General features: G+C 48.2%; 1 protein-coding gene across 1 annotated transcript; it reads left to right on the top strand.

Annotated features, from left to right (window-relative positions):
- Positions 1-1,355: 1,355 nt before the first annotated feature.
- vwa10.2 (von Willebrand factor A domain containing 10, tandem duplicate 2) lies at positions 1,356-20,998 on the top strand. The gene is made up of 18 exons (XM_065003645.1): positions 1,356-1,496; positions 4,204-4,517; positions 4,727-4,879; positions 5,351-5,491; positions 5,646-5,739; positions 7,442-7,570; positions 7,953-8,139; positions 8,376-8,545; positions 9,534-9,646; positions 9,884-10,000; positions 10,305-10,458; positions 10,562-10,638; positions 18,290-18,422; positions 18,513-18,665; positions 18,847-18,939; positions 19,316-19,593; positions 19,725-20,024; positions 20,208-20,998. Exons 2-18 carry the CDS (start codon positions 4,329-4,331, stop codon positions 20,676-20,678), a joined length of 2,952 nt encoding a protein of 983 aa, XP_064859717.1. The 5' UTR covers positions 1,356-1,496; positions 4,204-4,328; the 3' UTR covers positions 20,679-20,998.
- Positions 20,999-21,213: the final 215 nt, after the last annotated feature.

The following is a 21,213-nucleotide window of genomic DNA, read 5'->3' as shown; positions in this document are numbered from 1 at the left end:
ATCCCTCCCTGTGACTGTGATATTATTTTTCCTATCAGGTCCCTCTCCTTTTCTCTATATTTCCTCCGTCTTTCTCTCTGTCCTTTAAAGACTCTTGTCCTTTCTGGACATCTGTAGCATCCTGCTACTGTACTTTATGTAGAACTGGAATTATTGGCTCTACTTCTATGTTACCTTCCGCCTGACCATTGACAGGAAATGAGAGTGACCTGATTGCCATGGAAATGAAAGAGAAAGCAAATGACAATTGGATGAAGAAGTAACCTGACAGGGTAATTGTGTCAGAACAGCGGAAGGCCAGAAAAGGAGAATCCGTTGGTTCTCTCTAATACATCACTAAAGGTTGAATCCTAACTTCAGGTCCAATTTTCATTTAGTCTCCATATGACATCAATGCATTACTAAGTGAAAGTTTGACTTAAGTGGAAGTTAGGATTCACCCCTGCGTGTAATTGTGATGAAACAGTGGAACGCCAGAAAAGGATACTTTAGCTCACACACACACGCGCACACACACACTGAGGCATCTAAAACATAGGAGGCTTCTGAGGGGAGGACGGCTCATACTAATGGCATGGAAGAAATGTCTGATATCATTCTATTGACTCCGTTCCAGACATTATTATGAGCCGTCCTTCCCTCAGCAGCCTCCACTGATCTAACAGTACGTTCACAATGCACATTCACTCATCAAACATGACATATCACTTTTCTCCTATGAATTGCGAAATGCTGCTTCTCTTATTGAACTAAGAAAAAACAGACAACAGCTGGCAGAGAAGAAAAAGCCTTTATGGGAATGAAAAGTGAACCATTTGTTATGAGATACATCACTTCACATAATGTCCCCCAAACGCCACCCTATTCCTTAAATAGTGCACTACAGTTGACCAGGACTCATAGTGCTCATAGGACTCATAGAACTCATAGGGCTCATAGTCCTCATAGTGCTGATAGAACTCATAGGACTCATAGAGCTCATAGGACTCATAGGGCTCATATATATGGAAAGGGTGTCATTTGGTACACTGCCTTTATGTGTATTTGAGTCAGACCTCCTCAACACGGACAGTAAGGCCTCTCCCACTGTCCTCCCACTGCTCTGACACACACACACACACACACACACACACACACACACACACACACACACACACACACACACACACACACACACACACACACACACACACACACACACACAGTAAACACACACACAGTAAACACGTACTGTACACACACAGCCCTCCTCTTCCTGTGTATCTGGAGGAGTGTTCTGTTTGGGAATTCTTGTCACGGCCACCTGAACACTGAATGAGTGACTTTCCCTCGTCATTCCACCCAGGTGTAGCAAGTTATAAAGGAGCACAATGAGCCCACACACAAACTGATAAGGACAAAGAATGTCAAACACACAGAGAATACTGTACACACACACTTGAAGTCTCATTCCACCACCACTCCCAACGTGGACATCGGGACTTCACGACTCACAGGTAAAACACACATTTTAATGTCATTTTAATCCATTTTACCTGTCAACATTTCAGTTGGAATTTTTGTAAGTCAACTTTGTGTATTTTAGACTTCATCTTTAGTTAATTTTGCACTGTTATGTAAAGTATTTGAATGGAAAATTGTATGTAAATTGGAGTTTTCTTAAAGTGCGTTCGTTAGATAACCATAAGTTATTTTAGTCATATGTACAATGTGATCTGAGATATGGTCAGGACTTAAGTGAGAATATTTCTGTCTCCCCTCCCTTTTCTCTCTCATGCCTCCCCCCTTAATTCCCTTGTCTCTCTCATGCTTCCCTCTTCATTCCCTTGTCTCTCTCATGCTTCCCTCTTCATTCCCTTGTCTCTCTCATGCTTCCCTCTTCATTCCCTTGTCTCTCTCATGCTTCCCTCTTCATTCCCTTGTCTCTCTCATGCTTCCCTCTTCATTCCCTTGTCTCTCTCATGCTTCCCCCTTCATTCCCTTTTCTCTCTCATGCCTCCCCCTTCATTCCCTTGTCTCTCTCATGCTTCCCTCTTCATTCCCTTGTCTCTCTCATGCTTCCCTCTTCATTCCCTTGTCTCTCTCATGCTTCCCTCTTCATTCCCTTGTCTCTCTCATGCTTCCCTCTTCATTCCCTTGTCTCTCTCATGCTTCCCTCTTCATTCCCTTGTCTCTCTCATGCCTCCCCCTTCATTCCCTTGTCTCTCTCATGCCTCCCCCTTCATTCCCTTGTCTCTCTCATGCTTCCCTCTTCATTCCCTTGTCTCTCTCATGCTTCCCTCTTCATTCCCTTGTCTCTCTCATGCCTCCCCCTTCATTCCATTGTCTCTCTCATGCTTCCCCCTTCATTCCCTTTTCTCTCTCATGCCTTCCCCTTCATTCCCTTGTCTCTCTCATGCTTCCCTCTTCATTCCCTTGTCTCTCTCATGCCTCCCCCTTCATTCCCTTGTCTCTCTCATGATTCCCTCTTCATTCCCTTGTCTCTCTCATGCTTCCCCCTTCATTCCCTTTTCTCTCTCATGCCTCCCCCTTCATTCCCTTGTCTCTCTCATGCTTCCCTCTTCATTCCCTTGTCTCTCTCATGCTTCCCTCTTCATTCCCTTGTCTCTCTCATGCTTCCCTCTTCATTCCCTTGTCTCTCTCATGCTTCCCTCTTCATTCCCTTGTCTCTCTCATGCTTCCCTCTTCATTCCCTTGTCTCTCTCATGCTTCCCTCTTCATTCCCTTGTCTCTCTCATGCCTCCCCCTTCATTCCCTTGTCTCTCTCATGCTTCCCTCTTCATTCCCTTGTCTCTCTCATGCTTCCCTCTTCATTCCCTTGTCTCTCTCATGCCTCCCCCTTCATTCCATTGTCTCTCTCATGCTTCCCTCTTCATTCCCTTGCCTCTCTCATGCTTCCCCCTTCATTCCCTTGTCTCTCTCATGCCTCCCCCTTCATTCCCTTGTCTCTCTCATGCTTCCCTCTTCATTCCCTTGTCTCTCTCATGCTTCCCTCTTCATTCCCTTGTCTCTCTCATGCCTCCCCCTTCATTCCATTGTCTCTCTCATGCTTCCCTCTTCATTCCCTTGTCTCTCTCATGCTTCCCTCTTCATTCCCTTGTCTCTCTCATGCTTCCCTCTTCATTCCCTTGTCTCTCTCATGCTTCCCTCTTCATTCCCTTGTCTCTCTCATGCTTCCCTCTTCATTCCCTTGTCTCTCTCATGCCTCCCCCTTCATTCCCTTGTCTCTCTCATGCCTCCCCCTTTATTCCCTTGTCTCTCTCATGCTTCCCTCTTCATTCCCTTGTCTCTCTCATGCTTCCCTCTTCATTCCCTTGTCTCTCTCATGCCTCCCCCTTCATTCCATTGTCTCTCTCATGCTTCCCTCTTCATTCCCTTGTCTCTCTCATGCTTCCCCCTTCATTCCCTTTTCTCTCTCATGCCTTCCCCTTCATGCCCTTGTCTCTCTCATGCTTCCCTCTTCATTCCCTTGTCTCTCTCATGCTTCCCCCTTCATTCCCTTGTCTCTCTCATGCCTCCCCTTCATTCCCTTGTCTCTCTCATGCCTCCCCCTTCATTCCCTTGTCTCTCTCATGCCTCCCCCTTCATTCCCTTGTCTCTCTCATGCCTCCCCTTCATTCCCTTGTCTCTCTCATGCCTCCCCCTTCATTCCCTTGTCTCTCTCATGCCTCCCCCTTCATTCCCTTGTCTCTCTAATGCCTCCCCCTTCATTCCCTTGTCTCTCTCATGCCTCCCCCTTCATTCCCTTGTCTCTCTCATGCCTCCCCTTCATTCCCTTGTCTCTCTCATGCCTCCCCCTTCATTCCCTTGTCTCTCTCATGCCTCCCCCTTCATTCCCTTGTCTCTCTCATGCCTCCCTCTTCATTCCCTTGTCTCTCTCATGCCTCCCCCTTCATTCCCTTGTCTCTCTCATGCCTCCCCTTCATTCCCTTGTCTCTCTCATGCCTCCCTCTTCATTCCCTTGTCTCTCTCATGCCTCCCTCTTCATTCCCTTGTCTCTCTCATGCTTCCCTCTTCATTCCCTTGTCTCTCTCATGCCTCCCCCTTCATTCCCTTGTCTCTCTCATGCCTCCCTCTTCATTCCCTTGTCTCTCTCATGCTTCCCACTTCATTCCCAATCTCCACACAGGCATTTCAATTACAGCTCATTAACCCTGAGTAACCTCTCCTTGATTTGTTCTCTGTCCTTATGTGTCTCTGTAGGTTGCAACAGGTTCACAGAACCAGGAAGATACTTGATATTGGACTCTGATCATATCTCACACATAGAGAGAGTTATTAGAGACCTCCACCAATCTCCTTGGACCATCAAAACTTTATGCACTGCCATGCAGACCTCTCTCCTCTTGATGGCGCTGTACCTGTCCATTCCAGGGGGCACCCAGGCCTTCAAACCCCTCATCTCAGGAGGGGGCTCGGTCACACACCGTGACATCACACAGAGGGCCGTATTACGCAAAACCGCCGAGGTCTGCCGCGCCCTGGCTGCCGCCCAGGGGCGGGACTTCAGCCTGCCGGTGAGTTGACTATTGGTGAATGTTGTGACAGACCGGAATGAGCTACTGGAAATGAACTAATGTTTTTGTAATTAGTTCTATAATAAAGCAATGAATGTGCTAATAAGACATTTTTTTCACCTGACTGAAAGTAAGTATCTTACTTGTGTGTTTCCCCTACAAACCAATTAATAACCTGTCTGCCTCTCTCTCTCCCTTTCTCTCCAAAGATTGATGACAGTCTCTCCATCATCAAACTACAGAAGGCCTGCTCTGCAGACTCCTCCTCTTCCTCCCTCGTCTCCACCATCCTCTTCCAGAGCGCCATTGTCAAGATGTACCTTAGCAACGCCCTGGTGGACATGGCGTTTGCTCTGAGCAAAGTGAGGATGACAAGATGATGAGGAGAATGATGGTGATGATGATGATAATGGTGATGATCATGACAATGATTATGATAATGGTGATAATGGTGATGCTGATGCTGATAATAATGGTGATGATGAACGTGGTGATGATTATGTTAATGGTGATGAGGATGTTAATGATGATCAATATGATGATAATGATGGCAATTATTATTTGGAGTATGATAATGGTGACAATGACAATGGTGATGATAATGGTGACAATTGTGATAACTATGATGATAATGGTGATGAAAATTGTGATGATTATAATGCTGATGTTGATCATGATGATGATGATAATGGGGAGGATGGTGATAAGGGTGGTGATAATGGATATGAGGATGATGAGGTTGATGATTGTGATGTTAATGGTGACCCGATGATGATGATGGTGATGATGATGATGGGTGACATGATGGTGGTGATGATGATGATGTGAGCCAGGCGCACCACTTCGACGGTGAGACCTTCCAGGGGGGGCGGGCCCTGATCACGGCGGGGGTGTCGGAGGTCAAGGCCAGCGTCAAACGAGGGAGCTTCCTATTGGCCAGGCTGGCGCTGGGACGAGTCTGTCACACACTACAGGTGAGCTGTCTGTCCCACTACAGATGAGGTAACACACAAACAAGCACGCATGCACACGCACAAACACACACACACACACACATACTACAGGTGAGAGAGGGAGATGATGGAGACTGTGCTGATACTGTGGAGTTGATTGTGACTGTCTCTCCAGGATTTCTACAGCCACAGTAATTGGGTTGAGATGGGGAACAGACAGCCGTACAGCACTCTGATCAGACCTGACCTGCAACTGGTGAACCTGGCAGGTATTGTGTGTGGAACTCTCTGTAGTTTATTTAAACCATCCCCAGATATACCAACCTATATCAGCACAATACAGGCAACTACATGCAAAACAGACACGTAGCTAAAACGCCTACATTATAAAGGCATTTGTTCATGAAATAAAGAAACCCCTCCTCGCGGATTGATAAAGAAGTATTTGGCTGTGTGCCAATGTCAACACCAAACCACTCCCTCTTTGTATCAGTCGACCAACCAGCCTGGAGATAATAGACCTGTCATCGCTTCTACACACTTCACACCGCTCTATACATAGTCACTTTAACTCTACCTACAAGTACATATTACCTCAATTACCTCCACTAACCGGTGTCTCCGCACATTGACTCTGTACCGGTACTCACAGTATATAGCCTCCCTATTGTTATTTTACTGCTGCTCGTTAATTATTTGTTACTTGTATTTTTACTTAACACTTTTTTAAAAACTGCACTGTTGTTAAGGGCTTGTAGGTAAGCATTCCACTTTTGTATTCGGCACATGTGACAAATACAATTTGATTTGATGACCCCACATACCGTACTCTGCAGTGGATTCTCTCTCTCTCTCTCTCTCTCTCTCTCTCTCTCTCTCTTTCTCTGTCTCTCTCTGTCTCTGTGTGTCATTTTTGAGTGAATGCACAAACTGCTATTACCACGCACCGTCACCCTCTCCAATACACACACTCCTGTTATAACCCCCTCTCCTCCCTCTTCAGGCCCCAGTACTCCTGTTATAACCCCCTCTCCTCCCTCTTCAGGCCCCAGTACTCCTGTTATAACCCCCTCTCCTCCCTCTTCAGGCCCCAGTACTCCTGTTATAACCCCCTCTCCTCCCTCTTCAGGCCCCAGTACTCCTGTTATAACTCCCTCTCCTCCCTCTTCAGGCCCCAGTAACCATGTTATAACCCCCTCTCCTCCCTCTTCAGGCCCCAGTACTCCTGTTATAACCCCCTCTCCTCCCTCTTCAGGCCCCAGTACTCCTGTTATAACTCCCTCTCCTCCCTCTTCAGGCCCCAGTAACCCTGTTATAACCCCCTCTCCTCCCTCTTCAGACCCAGTACTCCTGTTATAACTCCCTCTCCTCCCTCTTCAGGCCCCAGTACTCCTGTTATAACTCCCTCTCCTCCCTCTTCAGGCCCCAGTACTCCTGTTATAACTCCCTCTCCTCCCTCTTCAGGCCCCAGTACTCCTGTTATAACTCCCTCTCCTCCCTCTTCAGGCCCCAGTACTCCTGTTATAACCCCCTCTCCTCCCTCTTCAGGCCCCAGTACTCCTGTTATAACCCCCTCTCCTCCCTCTCCTCCCTCTTCAGGCCCCAGTACTCCTGTTATAACTCCCTCTCCTCCCTCTCCTCCCTCTTCAGGCCCCAGTACTCCTGTTATAACTCCCTCTCCTCCCTCTCCTCCCTCTTCAGGCCCCAGTACTCCTGTTATAACCCCCTCTCCTCCCTCTTCAGGCCCCAGTACTCCTTTTATAACTCCCTCTCCTCCCTCTTCAGGCCCCAGTACTCCTGTTATAACCCCCACTCCTCCCTCTTCAGGCCCCAGTACTCCTGTTATAACCCCCTCTCCTCCCTCTTCAGGCCCCAGTACTCCTGTTATAACTCCCTCTCCTCCCTCTTCAGGCCCCAGTAACCCTGTTATAACTCCATCTCCTCCCTCTCCTCCCTCTCCTCCCTCTTCAGGCCCCAGTACTCCGACCTGTAGGAGCTGTATGGGAGGTAACTGTACTGATAACATCCTACCAGAGGTCTTACAGCTGGGCCTTCTCACCTCTGGATACTTCAACCTGTTCTCCTCCAACAAACCTGCAGGTACACACACACACACACACACACACACACACACACACACACACACACACACACACACTTTTTCTTCCTCTTCTTGATAGACAGCAGCTAATGGGGATCCTAATAAATACAACCAAAAAAACCTGATATTATGTAACCTTTATTTAACTAGGTGAATGTTTATTTACAATGACGGGCTACCCCTGCCAAACCCGGACGACGTTAGGACAATTGTGCACCACCGTATGTGGACTCCCAATCACGGCCGGATTATGATACAGCCTGGAATCAAACCAAGGACTGTAGTGATGCCGCTTACACTGTGATGAAGCGCCTTAGACCGCTGCTCTACTCGGGAGCATTGATGCAAACTAATTTACACACTCATCTCCCCCTCTCCTAGGTAAGTGTAGCCACGGCGGGTCGTTTGACCGGACCAGCGGTCGGGACCCGGAAGGGGGCATCAACAAAGACGACGTGGGGTCCAGTCACGGTCACCTCCACCACACTGCAGCCGACGTGGCCGTCAACGCTACCATGGAACTGTTGGAGGACATCAGAGGAGCTGCCGGGGACAAAGACTTCCTACGGTGAGAGAGAGAGAGAGGCTGAAGTAGGTGGGCAATGTTGAGGCAAGAGGGGATTATTTGTGATGTTTTGTGTTAAATTGGAGGATTGTATCACTACTATGGGCAAGGATTGGACTACTATATGATGAGGGAGATGTCATGGTAAACTGTTGTGAGGAGCTAGGATAACAAAGGGTGTTTTTGGTTCATAATTCCTACTCCATAATCTCCCTTGCTCTCTCTCCTCTTCTCTCCAGGTTAATGGGCATCACCCAGTCATCAGTGTTGTGTTTTGTCATCGACACCACAGGCAGTATGAGTGATGACATCACTGAGGCTAAGAGAGTGTCCTTCTCCATCATCGACAGTAAGAGAGGAACCCAGCAGGAACCTTCATCATACATCCTGGTCCCCTTCAACGACCCAGGTGGGTGTTAGCCTGGTCCCAGATCAGCAGGAACATACATCCTGGTCCCCTTCAACGACCCAGGTGGGTGTTAGCCTGGTCCCAGATCAGCAGGAACATACATTCTGGTCCCCTTCAACGACCCAGGTGGGTGTTAGCCTGGTCCCAGATCAGCAGGAACATACATCCTGGTCCCCTTCAACGACCCAGGTGGGTGTTAGCCTGGTCCCAGATCAGCAGGAACATACATTCTGGTCCCCTTCAACGACCCAGTTGGGCGTTAGCCTGGTCCCAGATCAGCAGGAACATACATTCTGGTCCCCTTCAACGACCCAGGTGGGTGTTAGCCTGTTCCCAGATCAGCAGGAACATACATCCTGGTCCCCTTCACAGACGCAGGTGGGTGTTAGCCTGGTCCCAGATCAGCAGGAACATACATTCTGGTCCCCTTCACAGACCCAGGTGGGTGTTAGCCTGGTCCCAGATCAGCAGGAACATATATTCTGGGCCCCTTCACAGACCCAGGTAGGTGTTAGCCTGGTCCCAGATCATTAGGAACATACGTTCTGGTCCCCTTCAACGACCCAGGTGGGTGTTAGCCTGGTCCCAGATCAGCAGGAACATACATTCTGGTCCCCTTCAACGACCCAGGTGGGTGTTAGCCTGGTCCCAGATCAGCAGGAACATACATCCTGGTCCCCTTCACAGACCCAGGTGGGTGTTAGCCTGGTCCCAGATCAGCAGGAACATACATCCTGGTCCCCTTCACAGACCCAGGTGGGTGTTAGCCTGGTCCCAGATCTGTTGTCCAATTCCAACATCATCGTCACGTCACAAGTGCCTCTCTGAAATTGGGAGCAGAATAACTGTTTTAACCCAAATTTAATCTCTTTTTACACACTTCACACCACTCTATACAAGTGGCATAACATTACATTTTCATGTCAGACCAAATCTTACACAATTTGTCATTTGTGGTGTGTGTGTGTGTGTGTGTGTGTGTTTGCAGGATTTGGACCTCTGATCACCACAACAAATGCAGACATTTTCAAACAGAGAATCAACGCACTGACAGCATCAGGAGGAGGAGATATACCAGAGCTGTGCCTGTCAGGACTACAGGTGTGTGTGTGTGTGTGTGTGTATTTATATATATACAGGCAATGTCATGAGCAAAGGTTTCATTGCCAATATGAAGGCTGTATTTGAACGTCTGCATTTGAAATGTGGTTGCCTGTTTTTGCAACTCTGCCAGAGCTGGTTAGCTAGCTAGTGGACTGAACATCTTATTTCCCATAGAGATCCTGTACTTGATCCCAGTGTGGTCTGACTCTTTGCTGAATGTGTTGTAATTCCCAGCTGGCCCTCACGGCGGCGCCACCCTCCTCTGAGATCTTTGTGTTCACTGATGCTCCTGCTAAAGACACTGCACTGAAGAGCACTGTCACTGCCCTCATAGAGAGCACCAAGTCTGTGGTTAGTAGCTTTCACTACTGTTTATCTTTCTGTCTCTTTCTCTGTGCTTCTCTTCATCACTGTCTCTGTCTCTCCCCCTTTTGAAGACAGTTTCCTGTTCGTTGGCTCACAAGTTGTCGGACTGAGATTTGATAAAATGTGATGTAAATGCTAACCATTATGATTCATCTCAACATATCTTATTTCTTTACTGCCATGCTTTCCTAACTTTCACTTTCCTTTCATCCTTTATTCTGTCATCAACCTCTAACTCTCTTCTCCTCTCTCTACCTCTCCTCTGCTCCCTCTCCTCTCCTCTCCTCAGGTGACCTTCATGTTGACTGACAACCTCCGATCCAGTCGACGTCGTCGTTCCATGGGCGGGGCTTCAGCCGTATGGCCCAGTAAGGGTGGAGCCTCCAACCGGATGGCCCAATCAGACGCTCAGCTCTACCGTGACCTTGCCCAGGCCTCTGGAGGTCAACCAATCATTCAATTGATTTAATTCACAAAGCAGTTGTCCCAAAGTGTTTTACAGCTTCTTATAGAGTTCTCAGAACATACTGTGCTCCCTTCCTCTAGGTCAGGCCATTGAGGTCACCAAGGAGGATCTGCACCGGGCCACCAGCGTCATCGAGGACGCCTCCGCTGCAGCACAGGTATGATAATATATTGACCTACAGGTTATAGACCAATGTCCGCCAGCTCAGTGTTCAGTCAGTCACTCTCACTCACTGGACAAGATATACAACTGTACACATAACAATGACCTCAACTGTGTTTATAACATATCTAATGTATTGTCTATTAACCCCTCCTCCTCCTCCTCCTCCTCCTCCTCCTCCTCCAGGTTACTGTGTTTATAACATATCTAATGTATTGTCTATTAACTCCTCCTCCTCCAAGTTACTGTGTTGTTAACATATCTAATGTATTGTCTGTTAACTCCTCCTTGTCCTTCTCCTCCTCCTCCTCCTCCTCCTCCAGGTTACTGTGTTGTTAACATATCTAATGTATTGTCTGTTAACCCCTCCTCCTCCTCATCCTCCTCCTCCAGGTTACTGTGTTGTTAACATATCTAATGTATTGTCTTCTCCTCCTCCTCCTCCTCCAGGTTACTGTGTTGTTAACATATCAAATCAAATCAAATCAAATTTTATTTGTCACATACACATGGTTAGCAGATGTTAATGCGAGTGTAGCGAAATGCTTGTGCTTCTAGTTCCGACAATGCAGTGATAACCAACAAGTAATCTAACTAACAATTCTAAAACTACTGTCTTATACACAGTGTAAGGGGATAAAGAATATGTACATAAGGATATATGAGTGAGTGATGGTACAGAGCAGCATACAGTAGATGGTATCGAGTACAGTATATACATATGAGATGAGTATGTAGACAAAGTAAACAAAGTGGCATAGTTAAAGTGGCTAGTGATACATGTATTACATAAGGATGCAGTCGATGATGTAGAGTACAGTATATACGTATGCATATGAGATGAATAATGTAGGGTAAGTAACATTATATAAGGTAGCATTGTTTAAAGTGGCTAGTGATATATTTACATCATTTCCCATCAATTCCCATTATTAAAGTGGCTGGAGTTGGGTCAGTGTCAATGACAGTGTGTTGGCAGCAGCCACTCAATGGTGGCTGTTTAACAGTCTGATAGCCTTGAGATAGAAGCTGTTTTTCAGTCTCTCAGTCCCAGCTTTGATGCACCTGTACTGACCTCGCCTTCTGGATGATAGCGGGGTGAACAGGCAGTGGTTCGGGTGGTTGATGTCCTTGATGATCTTTATGGCCTTCCTGTAACATCGGGTGGTGTAGGTGTCCTGGAGGGCAGGTAGTTTGCCCCCGGTGATGCGTTGTGCAGACCTCACTACCCTCTGGAGAGCCTTACGGTTGAGGCGGAGCAGTTGCCGTACCAGGCGGTGATACAGCCCGCCAGGATGCTCTCGATTGTGCATCTGTAGAAGTTTGTGAGTGCTTTTGGTGACAAGCCGAATTTCTTCAGCCTCCTGAGGTTGAAGAGGCGCTGCTGCGCCTTCTTCACGACGCTGTCAGTGTGAGTGGACCAATTCAGTTTGTCTGTGATGTGTATGCCGAGGAACTTAAAACTTGCTACCCTCTCCACTACTGTTCCATCGATGTGGATAGGGGTGTTCCCTCTGCTGTTTCCTGAAGTCCACAATCATCTCCTTAGTTTTGTTGACGTTGAGTGTGAGGTTATTTTCCTGACACCACACTCCGAGGCCCTCACCTCCTCCCTGTAGGCCGTCTCGTCGTTGTTGGTAATCAAGCCTACCACTGTTGTGTCGTCCGCAAACTTGATGATTGAGTTGGAGCGTGCGTGGCCACGCAGTCGTGGGTGAACAGGGAGTACAGGAGAGGGCTCAGACGCACCCTTGTGGGGCCCCGTGTTGAGGATCAGCGGGGAGGAGATGTTGTTGCCTACCCTCACCACCTGGGGCGGCCCGTCAGGAAGTCAGTACCCAGTTGCACAGGGCGGGAGTCGAGACCCAGGGTCTCGAGCTTGATGACGAGCTTGGAGGGTACTATGGTGTTGAATGCCGAGCTGTAGTCGATGAACAGCATTCTCACATAGGTATTCCTATCTAATGTATTGTCTGTTAACCCCTCCTCCTCCTCCTCCTCCTCCTCCAGGTTACTGTGTTGTTAACATATCTAATGTATTGTCTATTAACTCCTCCTTCTCCTCCTCCTCCTCCTCCTCCTCCAGGTTACTGTGTTGTTAACATATCTAATGTATTGAACTTCCGGGTTGGAGCAAGCGGTCGCATCCGCACTCGGTCCGCAGGTAGTATTACATTTCATTACATTTCATTATAGTACAACGGTTTGATTTGTCTAATCTTAGCAATTTCTTCTTAGCTAGCTACATAGCCGTCTTTGTATCATAGATATCATAGATAATTGTATCATAGATAATTGCGTAATTATCGTATTTCGTCGTCCTAACGCAGTCTACACTGCTATCTGCCCTGCAGCTAGCCAGCTAGCTAACGTCCACCGTCTACCGATTAGCAGCACAACTATTACACTCAACTGAACGACTTGATTAGTGTAGTGTTAGCTAGCTACATAGTTGTCTTTGCTGTCTTCGTATCCAAGATAATTGTGTAGTCTAGAGTGTGTAGTTTTAGAGTGATTATCTTAATTTACCGAGGTTAGCTAGCCAGCTATTTGTCGTCCTTAACGTAGGAGACACTGCTAGCTAGCCAACAGCTAGCCAACGTCCACCGAACAGAACTTCCGCACTCAACAACCCGGTCGCATTTCGCTTCGCTCCACAGGTAGTATCACATTTTTCATTTCATTTCATTACAGTACAACGGCTTGATTTGTTTGATCGTAGCTAGCTACATAGCTAGCTACATAGCCGTCTTTGTATCAAAGATAATTGTGTAGTCTAGAGCGATTTCCTAGGTTAGCTAGCCAGCTATTGTCGTTCTTTTAACGCAACGTAACGTAATCAACACTGCTAGCTAGCCAGCTAGCCCCAAATAGCAGCACAGTAGAAACTATTACACTCAACGGAACGACTTGATTAGTGTAGTGTCAACAACGCAGCCACTGCCAGCTAGCCTACATAGTCAACAACGCAGCCTCTGCCAGCTAGCCTACTTCAGCAGTATTGTATCATTTTAATCATTTTAGTCAATAAGATTCTTGCTACGTAAGCTTAACTCTCTGAACACTCGTGACGTGTAGTCCACTTGTCATTCCAATCTCCTTTGCATTAGCGTAGCCTCTTGTGTAGCCTGTCAACTATGTGTCTGTCTATCCCTGTTCTCTCCTCTCTGCACAGACCATACAAACGCTCCACACCGCGTGGCCGCGGCCACCCTAATCTGGTGGTCCCAGCGCGCACGACCCATGTGGAGTTCCAGGTCTCCGGTAGCCTCTGGAACTGCCGATCTGCGGCCAACAAGGCAGAGTTCATCTCAGCCTATGCCTCCCTCCAGTCCCTCGACTTCTTGGCACTGACGGAAACATGGATCACCACAGACAACACTGCTACTCCTACTGCTCTCTCTTCGTCTGCCCACGTGTTCTCGCACACCCCGAGCTTCTGGTCAGCGGGGTGGTGGCACCGGGATCCTCATCTCTCCCAAGTGGTCATTCTCTCTTTCTCCCCTTACCCATCTGTCTATCGCCTCCTTTGAATTCCATGCTGTCACAGTTACCAGCCCTTTCAAGCTTAACATCCTTATCATTTATCGCCCTCCAGGTTCCCTCGGAGAGTTCATCAATGAGCTTGATGCCTTGATAAGCTCCTTTCCTGAGGACGGCTCACCTCTCACAGTTCTGGGCGACTTTAACCTCCCCACGTCTACCTTTGACTCATTCCTCTCTGCCTCCTTCTTTCCACTCCTCTCCTCTTTTGACCTCACCCTCTCACCTACCCCCCTACTCACAAGGCAGGAAATACGCTCAACCTCATCTTTACTAGATGCTGTTCTTCCACTAACCTCATTGCAACTCCCCTCCAAGTCTCCGACCACTACCTTGTATCCTTTTCCCTCTCGCTCTCATCCAACACTTCCCACACTGCCCCTACTCGGATGGTATCGCGCCGTCCCAACCTTCGCTCTCTCTACCCCGCTACTCTCTCCTCTTCCATCCTATCATCTCTTCCCTCTGCTCAAACCTTCTCCAACCTATCTCCTGATTCTGCCTCCTCAACCCTCCTCTCCTCCCTTTCTGCATCCTTTGACTCTCTATGTCCCCTATCCTCCAGGCCGGCTCGGTCCTCCCTCCCGCTCCGTGGCTCGACGACTCATTGCGAGCTCACAGAACAGGGCTCCGGGCAGCCGAGCGGAAATGGAGGAAAACTTCGCCTCCCTGCGGACCTGGCATCCTTTCACTCCCTCCTCTCTACATTTTCCTCTTCTCTCTCTGCTGCTAAAGCCACTTTCTACCACTCTAAATTCCAAGCATCTGCCTCTAACCCTAGGAAGCTCTTTGCCACCTTCTCCTCCCTCCTGAATCCTCCTCCCCCTCCTCCCTCTCTGCAGATGACTTCGTCAACCATTTTGAAAAGAAGGTCGACGACATCCGATCCTCGTTTGCTAAGTCAAACGACACCGCTGGTTCTACTCACACTGCCCTACCCTGTGCTCTGACCTCTTTCTCCCCTCTCTCTCCAGATGAAATCTCGCGTCTTGTGACGGCCGGCCGCCCAACAACCTGCCCGCTTGACCCTATCCCCTCCTCTCTTCTCCAGACCATTTCCGGAGACCTTCTCCCTTACCTCACCTCGCTCATCAACTCATCCCTGACCGCTGGCTACGTCCCTTCCGTCTTCAAGAGAGCGAGAGTTTGCACCCCTTCTGAAAAAACCTACACTCGATCCCTCCGATGTCAACAACTACAGACCAGTATCCCTTCTTTCTTTTCTCTCCAAAACTCTTGAACGTGCCGTCCTTGGCCAGCTCTCCCGCTATCTCTCTCAGAATGACCTTCTTGATCCAAATCAGTCAGGTTTCAAGACTAGTCATTCAACTGAGACTGCTCTTCTCTGTATCACGGAGGCGCTCCGCACTGCTAAAGCTAACTCTCTCTCCTCTGCTCTCATCCTTCTAGACCTATCGGCTGCCTTCGATACTGTGAACCATCAGATCCTCCTCTCCACCCTCTCCGAGTTGGGCATCTCCGGCGCGGCCCACGCTTGGATTGCGTCCTACCTGACAGGTCGCTCCTACCAGGTGGCGTGGCGAGAATCTGTCTCCTCACCACGCGCTCTCACCACTGGCGTCCCCAGGGCTCTGTTCTAGGCCCTCTCCTATTCTCACTATACACCAAGTCACTTGGCTCTGTCATAACCTCACATGGTCTCTCCTATCATTGCTATGCAGACGACACACAATTAATCTTCTCCTTTCCCCCTTCTGATGACCAGGTGGCGAATCGCATCTCTGCATGTCTGGCAGACATATCAGTGTGGATGACGGATCACCACCTCAAGCTGAACCTCGGCAAGACGGAGCTGCTCTTCCTCCCGGGAAGGACTGCCCGTTCCATGATCTCGCCATCACGGTTGACAACTCCATTGTGTCCTCCTCCCAGAGCGCTAAGAACCTTGGCGTGATCCTGGACAACACCCTGTCGTTCTCAACTAACATCAAGGTGGTGGCCCGTTCCTGTAGGTTCATGCTCTACAACATCCGCAGAGTACGACCCTGCCTCACACAGGAAGCGGCGCAGGTCCTAATCCAGGCACTTGTCATCTCCCGTCTGGATTACTGCAACTCGCTGTTGGCTGGGCTCCCTGCCTGTGCCATTAAACCCCTACAACTCATCCAGAACGCCGCAGCCCGTCTGGTGTTCAACCTTCCCAAGTTCTCTCACGTCACCCCGCTCCTCCGCTCTCTCCACTGGCTTCCAGTTGAAGCTCGCATCCGCTACAAGACCATGGTGCTTGCCTACGGAGCTGTGAGGGGAACGGCACCTCAGTAACTCCAGGCTCTGATCAGGCCCTACACCCAAACAAGGGCACTGCGTTCATCCACCTCTGGCCTGCTCGCCTCCCTACCACTGAGGAAGTACAGTTCCCGCTCAGCCCAGTCAAAACTGTTCGCTGCTCTGGCCCCCCAATGGTGGAACAAACTCCCTCACGACGCCAGGACAGCGGAGTCAATCACCACCTTCCGGAGACACCTGAAACCCCACCTCTTTAAGGAATACCTAGGATAGGATAAAGTAATCCCTCTCACCCCCCTTAAAAGATTTAGATGCACTACTGTTCCACTGGATGTCATAAGGTGAATGCACCAATTTGTAAGTCGCTCTGGATAAGAGCGTCTGCTAAATGACTTAAATGTAATGTAAATGTATTGTCTGTTAACCCCTCCTCCTCCTCATCCTCCTCCTCCAGGTTACTGTGTTGTTAACATATCTAATGTATTGTCTATTAACTCCTCCTTCTCCTCCTCCTCCTCCTCCTCCAGGTTACTGTGTTGTTAACATATCTAATGTATTGTCTATTAACTCCTCCTTCTCCTCCTCCTCCTCCTCCTCCAGGTTACTGTGTTGTTAACATATCTAATGTATTGTCTATTAACTCCTCCTTCTCCTCCTCCTCCTCCTCCTCCTCCTCCAGGTTACTGTGTTGTTAACATATCTAATGTATTGTCTATTAACTCCTCCTCCTCCTCCTCCAAGTTACTGTGTTGTTAACATATCTAATATATTGTCTATTAACTCCTCCTCCTCCTCCTCCTCCAAGTTACTGTGTTGTTAACATATCTAATGTATTGTCTGTTAACTCCTCCTTCTCCTCCTCCTCCTCCTCCTCCTCCAGGTTACTGTGTTGTTAACATATCTAATGTATTGTCTATTAACTCCTCCTCCTCCTCCTCCTCCTCCAAGTTACTGTGTTGTTAACATATCTAATATATTGTCTATTAGAGACTGAAAAACAGCTTCTATCTCAAGGCCATCAGACTGTTAAACAGCCACCACTAACATTGAGTGGCTGCTGCCAACACACTGTCATTGACACTGACCCAACTCCAGCCACTTTAATAATGGGAATTGATGGGAAATGATGTAAATATATCACTAGCCACTTTAAACAATGCTACCTTATATAATGTTACTTACCCTACATTATTCATCTCATATGCATATGTATATACTGTACTCTAGATCATCGACTGCATTCTTATGTCACTAGCCACTTTAACTATGCCACTTTGTTTACTTTGTCTACATACTCATCTCATATGTATATACTGTACTCGATACCATCTACTGTATGCTGCTCTGTACCATCACTCATTCATATATCCTTATGTACATATTCCTTATCCCCTTACACTGTGTATAAGACAGTAGTTTTGGAATTGTTAGTTAGATTACTTGTTGGTTATCACTGCATTGTCGGAACTAGAAGCACAAGCATTTCGCTACACTCGCATTAACATCTGCTAACCATGTGTAAGTGACAAATAAAATTTGATTTGATTTGAATTTGATTTATTAACTCCTCCTCCTCCTCCTCCAAGTTACTGTGTTGTTAACATATCTAATGTATTGTCTGTTAACTCCTCCTTCTCCTCCTCCTCCTCCTCCTCCAGGTTACTGTGTTGTTAACATATCTAATGTATTGTCTATTAACTCCTCCTCCTCCTCCTCCTCCTCCAGGTTACTGTGTTGTTAACATATCTAATGTATTGTCTATTAACTCCTCCTCCTCCTCCTCCTCCAGGTTACTGTGCTGTTAACATATCTAATGTATTGTCTATTAACTCCTCCTCCTCCTCCTCCTCCTGCAGGTGACTGTTCTACAGGAGGTAAGGAGCCCAGGAAAGGCAGAGAATTTCTCCTTTACAGTAGACGAGTCTATGAGAAACCTGAATGCTTACATCACAGGAGGATCCCTCTCCTTCACTCTCACCAGCCCTTCAGGTGTGTGTGTGACAGCCAGTTGTGAGTTATTGTACACGTCACCTGTCCAGGTAAAGGTTTGATAACCAGATGTCCCTCTCCTCCCTCTAGGTGTGTCTCAGAGTAACAGTGAGGCCAGCGGTCCTCTGGGGACCATCCAGACTGTAGGGAACCTACACCGCGTCTCTCTGACCACACACAACAACACAGGATTATGGGAAATCAGTCTTAACTCCCTAGAGTCTTACTCACTGAAGGTCATAGGTCAGTACAGTGGCGAGCCCTGATCCCTGGTCAACAGTAGTGATTGTATGGAATAGGGTTCCGTTTCAGACATAGTCCATTGTCTGGACTTCCCCTCCTCATCACAACATTTAGATATCTATCTTTCTTCTCTATGTAAGAATTGTTTAAATAATGATTATCTAATGTGCGTGTGTTTCAGGTCAGAGTTCTGTTAATTTCGGCTACCATTTCGTGGAGGCTTTCGGCGGTGCTCATGGAGACTTTGGCCTCAAAGAGGGCCGTCCTCTCACAGGTAACAATAAATAACAGATGAAACCATCTTCAGTACCGGCTTTTTCATCTTCATCTTCCATAGCATCACAGCAGAGTAGTTTAGTCAAAGCATCACAGCAGAGTAGTTTAGTCAAAGCATCACAGCAGAGTAGTTTAGTCAAAGCATCACAGCAGAGTAGTTTCAAATAATGTAAAAGAAAATAATAACTTCCTCTTCCTCTCTACTTCACCTTACCTCTCTGTTTCTACCTCGTTTTCTCCCTCGCTCCGTTACCCTCTCTCTCATTCTTACTCTCTCTTTTCCTCTGTTCACTTCACTCTCCTCCCCTTCTCTCCTCTTCCTCCATGTCTCCCTTCACCACCCGGTCTCTCCTACCCCCCCTCCCCCCTCCCAGGCGATAACATAACCCTGCTGGTGTCTGTGACGGGGGGTGACTCTGTCACTGTGACGGCGGTGGCCCTGGTCGAGGCTTTGGGGTCAGGGTCAGAAGTCAACGGAACCCTGCAATCTCTAGGCGGCGGGGACTTCCTGGTTACCGTGGCCAGAGTCCCACAGGGGGAGTTTGTGGTGCGTCTGAGGGGAGAGAGCAATAGCGCCACCACCAAATCATCACCTAGCCTCTTCCAGAGACAGGCCTCCACTCAGATAAAGACTTCCAGCATCTCTGTTACGGTCAGTCTTGTAGAACTCTGAAATTGCACCCTTTTCCGTTGGGTTCTGATGAAAAGCAGTGCACTACAAGGAATAGGATGGTATTTTGAACACTGTCGTATTGTTAAAAAGTGAAGTTCTTCTCTCCCCAGGCCCAGGCTGACAGTACTCTAGAACCCGGTTCTACCATCTCTGTCCCCTTCACTGTGGCAATGGCCAACGGAACAGGAGGAGCTTTTACCGTCCGAGCCACGAACGACCGCGGCTTCACTTCCTCCTTCCCCGCCAGTGTCTCCATTGTGACCGGAGAGGGAGCGGCCAACGGTACGGTGACTCTCACGGCGCCCGCCAGCACCCCATCGGGAACGGACGTCACCCTGACCATCGAGGCAGAGTCCGCTGGAGCAGCAGACTTGAACTACGCCATCCTGCGTCTCTCTGTTGTCAGCAAGGTAAGGGTCATGTTCCAAAACTCTAAAATGGGTCTGGCCTCCTTTCCTCATATCCTCTCTCCCTCATGGCCCTGATAAGAATGCTAACAGCGCTACAGGTCAGAGATGGTTCTACCACCACCACTACTTCAGTTGTCTGACTAAGCTCTCTATCGCTCCCTCTCTGTCTCCCCCCTCCTCCAGGTGACAGATTTCAGCCCTCCCCAGTGTGGGGTGGTCAGCGTCTCGTCCAACTGCCCGGCTGACTGCGGTGCCTCTTACTGGCAGCTCTCTGCCAACCTGACCGACGGTGCCAACGGGACTGGCATCGACCGAGTCACCCTGCGTCAGGGCAACGGGACCCTGAACACTTCTACAGAGGTGGGCACCGGGGGCGAGAACGTGACCCGGGTTGAGTACAGCGCCACCTGCTGTTCAAAGAAGGTAGAGCTAGTGGTAGTTGACAGGGCAGGCAACGTGGGTGTGTGTCTGGGCTCAGTAAAGGACTCTGTGGGGTTGGTTGTGAGCTCTACAGCACAGGCCTCTGTCACCAACACTACAGCTGTACCTGTAGTTAGTACTACATCTACTGGAGGGCCACCTTTGACTCTGTCCCTGTATCTAAGGATCTGTGTGATGCTTTCTCTTCTCCTGTGGAATAGAGTAGAGCTATAGAGTTGTATAATAGTTCATGTAGGTAGATGTCATGTGGAACAGTGGAATCATTGCAAAGAGAGTCAAGTCATCAGACATAACCGGTATGTATATGTTATGTTGTACAAAAAGACAGGGTGGAAATATGTAATGAACTCTGCAATAATACACTGTGGGAACTCTGTCATAATACACTGTGGGAACTCTGTCATAATACACTGTGGGAACTCTGTCATAATACACTGTGGGAACTCTGTCATAATACACTGTGGGAACTCTGTCATAATACACTGTGGGAACTCTGTCATAATACACTGTGGGAACTCTGTCATAATACACTGTGGGAACTCTGTCATAATACACTGTGGGAACTCTGTCATAATACACTGTGGGAACTTTGTCATAATACACTGTGGGAACTCTGTCATAATACACTGTGGGAACTCTGTCATAATACACTGTGGGAACTGTCATAATACACTGTGGGAACTCTGTCATAATACACTGTGGGAACTCTGTCATAATACACTGTGGGAACTCTGTCATAATACACTGT

The sequence above is a fragment of the Oncorhynchus nerka genome, linkage group LG18 (genome assembly GCF_034236695.1).
Source record: "Oncorhynchus nerka isolate Pitt River linkage group LG18, Oner_Uvic_2.0, whole genome shotgun sequence".
Classification (NCBI taxonomy): domain Eukaryota; kingdom Metazoa; phylum Chordata; class Actinopteri; order Salmoniformes; family Salmonidae; genus Oncorhynchus; species Oncorhynchus nerka.
The sequence above is the reverse complement of the archived record's forward strand: the minus strand, read 5'-3'. Positions and strand labels throughout refer to the sequence as shown.